This window comes from Mus musculus, chromosome 16 (genome assembly GCF_000001635.26).
Source record: "Mus musculus strain C57BL/6J chromosome 16, GRCm38.p6 C57BL/6J".
Classification (NCBI taxonomy): Eukaryota; Metazoa; Chordata; class Mammalia; order Rodentia; family Muridae; genus Mus; species Mus musculus.
The window spans coordinates 17207825-17214472 of NC_000082.6; the positions used below are offsets into that span (position 1 = coordinate 17207825).

A 6648-nucleotide genomic window follows, 5' to 3' on the forward strand; every position below is an offset into this window, starting at 1 on the left:
ACACACACACACACACACACACACACACACACACACACGTCTCAAACAAACAAACAAACAAACAACACAAAGTTTCAGTTGATATAAGAAAAGGCACCGGGCAGTGATGGCCTTTAATCCCAGCATTTGGGAGGCAGAGTCAGGCGGATATCTGAGTTTGAGGCCAGCCTGGTCTACAGAGTGAGTTCCAGGACAGCTAGGGCTACACAGAGGAACGCTGTCTCAAAAAAAACAAAAACAAAAACAAAAACAAAAAAAAAACACAAAAAAACAAAAAACAAAAAAACAAAACCAAAAAGAAAAAAGAAAAGAAAAAGAACAAAGAAAAGGCTTAGCATGTTGGGTCCTGCGTAGGAACAGAGGAGTTATAGCCACTTAGGGCTCAGAGCTCAACCACAAATTTAAGCAGATCTTGTAAGAAGTTTACCTAATTTCAAAACTCGACCAGAAACCCTAGTAGAGCCAGGTGAGATCTGACCAGAATCCATTTTTACTCAGGCCCAGGATCAGCGATCATCTAGGAACCCTACTGGGGATCTAATTCTGGAAAGGATTGCACACTGCCAGGGCGAAAGTGGAACAGGTCACAAAAGCCCTAAAGCAGATATGTGTGGGCTCCGAAATATGCCCGGGGTATCCGGGGAAGTTCAGAGGCTAGTTTGAAAGGGGTCTCAGGAGTTTAGGAAGAAGCGAAAGGCACTCAATCTGTGGGGAGGCGACAGGTTATAAGGGAGATCGCCCCCAAGGCGGAAGAGGCGCGCGGAGGGCACCTAGGGGCGCCGGAAGGGGCGCGTGGGGCGGTTGGCAGCGGCCGGGGGCGGAGGCCGTTGGCTAACTGGCCTACCAATACCAAACTATCTCTCTGGCTTCTTGCCGGGCTGCGGCCACAATGACAAAGGACTCACCCACCCCCTTGGGTGGTGGCCGCGCGTCGCCCAAGAAGCCAAGCAGCCCCGGCCCAGCGGCCGCAGTGCTGGAGGAGCAGAGACGAGAGCTAGAAAAACTACGGGCAGAGCTGGAGGGCGAGCGCGCGCGCGGCCGGTCGGAACGGAGGCGTTTCGCTACCCAGACGCGCCAGCTGCGGGAGTCGGCTGAGCAGGAGCGGCAGCAGCTGGCTGACCATCTGCGCTCCAAGTGGGAGGCACGACGCCTCCGGGAGCTGCGGCAGCTGCAGGAGGAGGTGCAGCGCGAGCGTGAGGCCGAGATCCGGCAGCTGCTGCGCTGGAAGGAGGCAGAGATGCGGCAGCTGCAGCAGTTGCTACACCAGGAGCGCGATGTTGTATTGCGCCAGGCAAGGGAGCTTCAGCGTCAGCTGGCCCAGGAGCTAGTGAACCGTGGTTACTGCAGCCGCTCAGGGGCATCCGAAGCCTCCGCGGCACAATGCCGCTGTCGCCTGCAGGAAGTGCTGGCGCTGCTGCGCTGGGAGACCGACGGCGAACAAGCCGCGCGCATCCGCCACCTGCAGGCGGCGCTAGACGTGGAGCGCCAGCTATTCCTTAAATACATCCTAGAGCACTTCCGCTGGCAGCCGGCTTTACCGGGACCCGCGGACCCCCAAGCCACGCATTCCTTGGAAGAGCCGCCCCTAGAAGCCCAGAGTAACACTGGTGGCACCCCAAAGCCTGCTCGTCGACTCGGATCCCTCGAAAGCCTGAACACTGGCGTCCGGGTTCATTCTCCAAACGACCTGCTGCCCACGCGCGCCGGCTCCCTCGAATCTTTGGCAACAGCACATTCCTGCTCACTGGACAACACACTGAATTGCTCCCAGGCTTCTGAATCCGAGGTAAGGGCCCCTGCGACCAGCGCGTCTATTCCAGACACCTCCAGTCCCCAGCCGCCGCCTCAGCTACCATCAATACATAGGAAACCTAATGACCTGCAGAAAGAAAGCTCCGAGAACAAGCCCTGCGAAGCCTCGACCTCCTCGCCTCCGGGTCTGGACTACCAGGAACTGGTGAGGCAGAACTCGGAGCTGGCCGAGGCATTGCAGGTGCTGGTTCGCCGCTGTTGTGACCTGCGCGAAGAAAACTTGCATCTGCGGCGTAAAGGCTTCTCCGAGGAGGCAGGAGAGAAAGTGAAATGGCTCAAGGTGAAGCACGCAGAGCTGACCGATCTCGCTCAGCGCCTTGAAGACAGGGCCCGCAAGCTTCAGGAGACCAATCTGAGGGCCATGAGTGCTCCAGTGCCAGGTGAGAGCCTCGAAGGTCTGGACCTGAGCCAAGTGTTTACCTGCCAGCGTGCTCAGGACCTGTCAGAACAGGCTGGCGCGCTGCAAGCCAAGGATCTACAGATCGAAGCATTGAGGCGGGAGTGCCACCTGCTGCAGGCGCGCATCGCCGCGGACCTTGGCAGCTCCTCGCATCCTGAAGAGGGCGCCACGTGCGCGCAATGGTGCAACATCAGTGACTTGGACCGGCTGCAGCGTGAGTCTCAGCGGGAAGTGCTGCGCCTGCAAAGACAGTTGACTCTACATCAGAGTAAAGCAGGCGCCTGGGCAGACGCGGGCAGACCCAGCACACCCTCGGAGATAACTCGGCACCAGGTGCAGGCGCTGGAACGCGAGTTGGGTTTACAGCGGCGGGAATGCGAGGAACTGAGCGTTCAGGCAGCCGCAGCTGAGCGGCGCTACGAGGAGACAGAGGCACAACTGCAGGCCGCGCTGCACAAAGGCGCCAGGCTGTCAGAGGAGAATGCACGGCTGCAGGCCCTGGCCAACTGGATGAAGAAGATGGCAGATGAGAACAGCAATGTTTCCCGGCAGCAAAGTCACACGAGGCAGAGGCAGGAACTCGAAGCCACTAGCCTGCTGGCTGAGCAGCTGCTGCAACAAGAGGGATATGCGCAAGACAGGCGGCAGCAGCTGCAGCACTACAAGAATAAAGCCCTAAGTGACCTTAGGACTTCCGGGAAAGAGATGCAGGGGTTGCAATTTCAGCCTGGCCACCCCTCAGAGACATCAGAGACCACCCAAGCTTCAGAGTCCCAAGCCAGGGATAGCGGGAGACCCACGTTCAAAACAAAATCTGAAGAACGTGTATTACCTTTGCCTACCAGGGACATACAGCCTCCTGCTTGTCTCTCCCAGCAGGAGAATCCAGTTATCGTTGAGGAACCAGCTGCTGGCCCCCAAGTGTCAGACAGAAATTCAACTAGTCAGTCTCTGGACTCCAAACCGCAAGCCAAGAAAACCAGTTCACAGTCAAATTCCTCCTCAGAGGTAGAGTCCATGTGGGCTACAGTGCCATCTTGCCTTTCTTTGGACATGGACACAGCAAGTGAAGTGGATGATTTAGAACCAGACAGTATGTCCACTCCCCTGGAAATGAGGAGCCTTGAGGCTCCCATCATTCCCAAGCTCAAGCTCTTCTTGGCTAGATCTAGCTACAATCCATTTGAAGGGCCTAGTGAGCATTGTCAAGGCAAGCTGCCCCTCACAGCTGGGGACTATGTCTATGTTTTTGGGGACATGGATGAGGATGGCTTCTATGAAGGGGAGCTTGTGAATGGGCAGCGAGGGCTAGTCCCCTCCAACTTAGTGGAACCGATTTCAGGAAGCCCTATTCTGAACCACCTATTCCTCAAGTCCCCTGACATTGGTCCCACTGCACTACCAGCTGGGCACAGCAAAGTCTTGAAGAAAGGCAGCTTATTACTTGGGGAAGTACAGGAGAGAGGTCTGTGTCAGGTAGGAAGGGTAGACTCTAAGACAGATATGGCAGCAGAGAGTTTGAAAACCAAGACAGAAGCCTGTTGGCTGGGCTTGAAATCAAGCTTGGAGGAGCAGAGCTTCTCCAGACCCCTCCTGGAGGCCAAAGGCGCATTCTGTCTGGCCCCCATGGAACTACAGCTGCAGAATGTCACGGCTACCTCCGCCACCATTACCTGGGCCTCTGGCAGCAATAGATATCCGCATGTGGTGTACCTAGATGATGAAGAGCATATCCTGACTCCCTCAGGTGTGAACCACTACACCTTTCAAGGCCTACATCCTGGCACGTGTTACCGGGTGAGGGTGGGGGTACAGCTACCTAGGGACCTACTACAGGTGCTCTGGGAAACAACGTCCTCCACTCTAACTTTTGATACACCTTTAGCAGGTCCCCCTGACCCCCCTCTGGATGTGCTGGTGGAACACCATGCCTCTCCGGGTGTCCTAGTGGTCAGTTGGCTCCCTGTGACCATAGACTCAGCTGGGTCCTCCAATGGAGTGCAGGTCACTGGCTATGCTGTGTATGTAGATGGCTTCAAGGTGACCGAAGTTGCCGACGCCACTGCTGGAAACACCCTGTTGGAATTTTCTCAGCTTCAGGTTCCCCTATCCTGCCAGAAGGTTTCAGTGAGAACCATGTCACTGTATGGCGAGTCTCTGGATTCAGTACCGGCTCAAATCCCCGAGGACTTCTTCTCCTGCTGCCCATTCCTAGGAGCTCCTCCCTTTAACTACACAGATGGTAACCCTTTCCCTGTCTGTCACCAGAAGCTGGTACAAGCTTCTCTGGGTGCCAAGTCCAGTCCTCGTGGCCCTGGAAACTGTGGGGAGCCCCAGGCGAAGTTTCTAGAAGCATTCCCTGAAGAACATCCAAGGAAGCATTTGTCACTGTCCAGCCTGAGCTCAGATGGAACAAATAGCCAAGCTCAGGGGCCCACAGAAGCCTGGAAGGGCTACGAGAAGGACCTGTCCTTTCAGAAGAGTCCCCAGAACCACAAGCCACCTCTTCTCTTTGGCCAGTCTGGGGTAGAGGAAGGACATGCCCCACACATATGCATCAGTGGGAGTCCTGCTCCAGGATTTGTCCATCTCTCCTCAGAAATTGGACATGGAAAAATACGTTGTTGGGAGAAGCCTGGCCTTGAGAAAGCCCTTCTTCAAAATCAATATGCCCCGATGGTCCCACCTCACCAGCAAGGCTCCAGCCAGTGCCAACCAGCTGACTTCCATCATGTTTTTGAGGAGAAGGAGGCCCTGTGTTTGGATTCTCAGGGCACAGAGAAGCCAGAGCAAAGAAAGAACAAGTCCCAAAATGGACAGAGACAAGGGACTCCCGGAAGCAAGAGAGAGTGCTCAGTGCTATGCCCAGCACCAACCAACAAAGTCATTAAGATGACAAGTGGTAGCCCAGACCAGCTGGAGACTGACGCAAACAATCCAGTCAGGGTCTTCCTGGCCCTCTTTGACCATAGCCCCCTTGTAATATCTGTCAACTCAGAAGCTGCAGAAGAAGAGCTGGCCTTCCAGAAAGGGCAGCTGCTGAGGGTATGGGGTTCACTGGATCTCCATGGCTTCTACCACGGAGAGTGCAATGGACACCTGGGCAAAATCCCCGGGCACCTGGTAGTTGAGGTAGAGGTGGGCACACAACAGACTGATGGGAGGTGGCATCTGCCAGCACAAGGCCATCTGCTTTCTGAGACTCAACGTGAAGACTTGGAGGGTCTAACCAATTCCCAGGGATCTTACATGCCTCAAGGGAACTCCAGAACACCCACACTGTGGACCCCAAAGACAATGGTGGCAGCTCTGGACTACGATCCCAGGGATGGTAGAGCAGGGGTCCAGGCAAAGGGCAAGCTGGTATTGAGAGCTGGAGATGTAGTCACAGTTTATGGGCCTGTGGATGATAAGGGATTCTACTATGGTGAGTATGGTGGACACAGGGGCCTGGTCCCAGCCCACCTGCTGGATGACTTGCCTGTCCATGGAGAGTAAGCACGACTCCCTTGGAGGGTAGTGGCATCCGGTGGCCCAACACCCCTTGGAAACAGAAGCAAGCACATGAATTTTCACACAGTATCCCTCCTCCCTAGCCACCGTAAGCAACACTGGCTCCAGGCAACATCACCTGAAACTGACAACAGTCCTCAGATGTTGTCCTAGTAACCAACAGCAGCAGGACTTAAATCTGAGTTGTTCCCCAAAGAAAAGTAAACCAGCCAACCCCTGAGAGTTTGATAGGCTATTTCAAAGACACGGATAACCATGATGGGTATTAGAGATGCCTTTTTCTGTGGTCAGTATGTTTTCGTTAGCAGGTTAACATTATCCATCCATTGCCTGTATGAAAGTCTCAAGAAAATTTAAAAAGAAAAAGCAATCAGAAAATGCTATTTTTCTATTTTATGTTCAACCCTCATTAAAATGTTCATAGAAAAAGAATATTTCGGGAGTTAAAGCATGGCCAAGGGAAATAGGAGCCTACCTCCTCTCTGTTCCCCTCTGTCCAGTGGATGTGGAATGGTGGCAGGAGCATTTTCCTGAAAGGACGGGAGGTATATTGTCACTGTAGGGTGAGCCTTGCTCAGGGCAGGCTGTTCCAGCTAAGGTGAATGAGGTAGGAGAGCTTTAGCCTCTTTAGAGGCAGAGCTGAAGCTCTGTACTGTAAGGCAGAGTCAGTGCCTCTAGGCTACGGGGCCTACTCCAGGAACTGCTGGTGTTCCCATGATGCTTTGTAAGGGATCCCCTTGGGAAAGTATTTCCTGTATGCTTTACAGAAGAGCCTACGGCAATTTGAAGGAGACTGGTCATGTCCAAGGTTGTGTGACAACCAAGAGCCACCACCTCCCATGGTCTTTCAGGGCTCTCCAGGCTAGTGAACAGGGAGGTTGGGACTTCCCGCTTCTCCCCTCAGATACAACAGAGAACTCTGC

At 54.4% G+C, this 6648-nt stretch overlaps 1 protein-coding gene across 1 annotated transcript; it reads left to right on the forward strand.

Moving 5' to 3' along the window:
* Positions 1 to 310: 310 nt before the first annotated feature.
* On the forward strand, positions 311 to 6158 carry Rimbp3 (RIMS binding protein 3). The gene has a single exon (NM_001033338.3). It carries the CDS (start codon positions 890 to 892, stop codon positions 5708 to 5710), a length of 4821 nt encoding a protein of 1606 aa, NP_001028510.2. The 5' UTR covers positions 311 to 889; the 3' UTR covers positions 5711 to 6158.
* Positions 6159 to 6648: the final 490 nt, after the last annotated feature.

Excerpts from the sequence above, each read along its gene's own strand:
- Rimbp3 (NM_001033338.3), top strand. The coding sequence starts at position 890 with ATGACAAAGGACTCACCCACCCCCTTGGGTGGTGGCCGCGCGTCGCCC.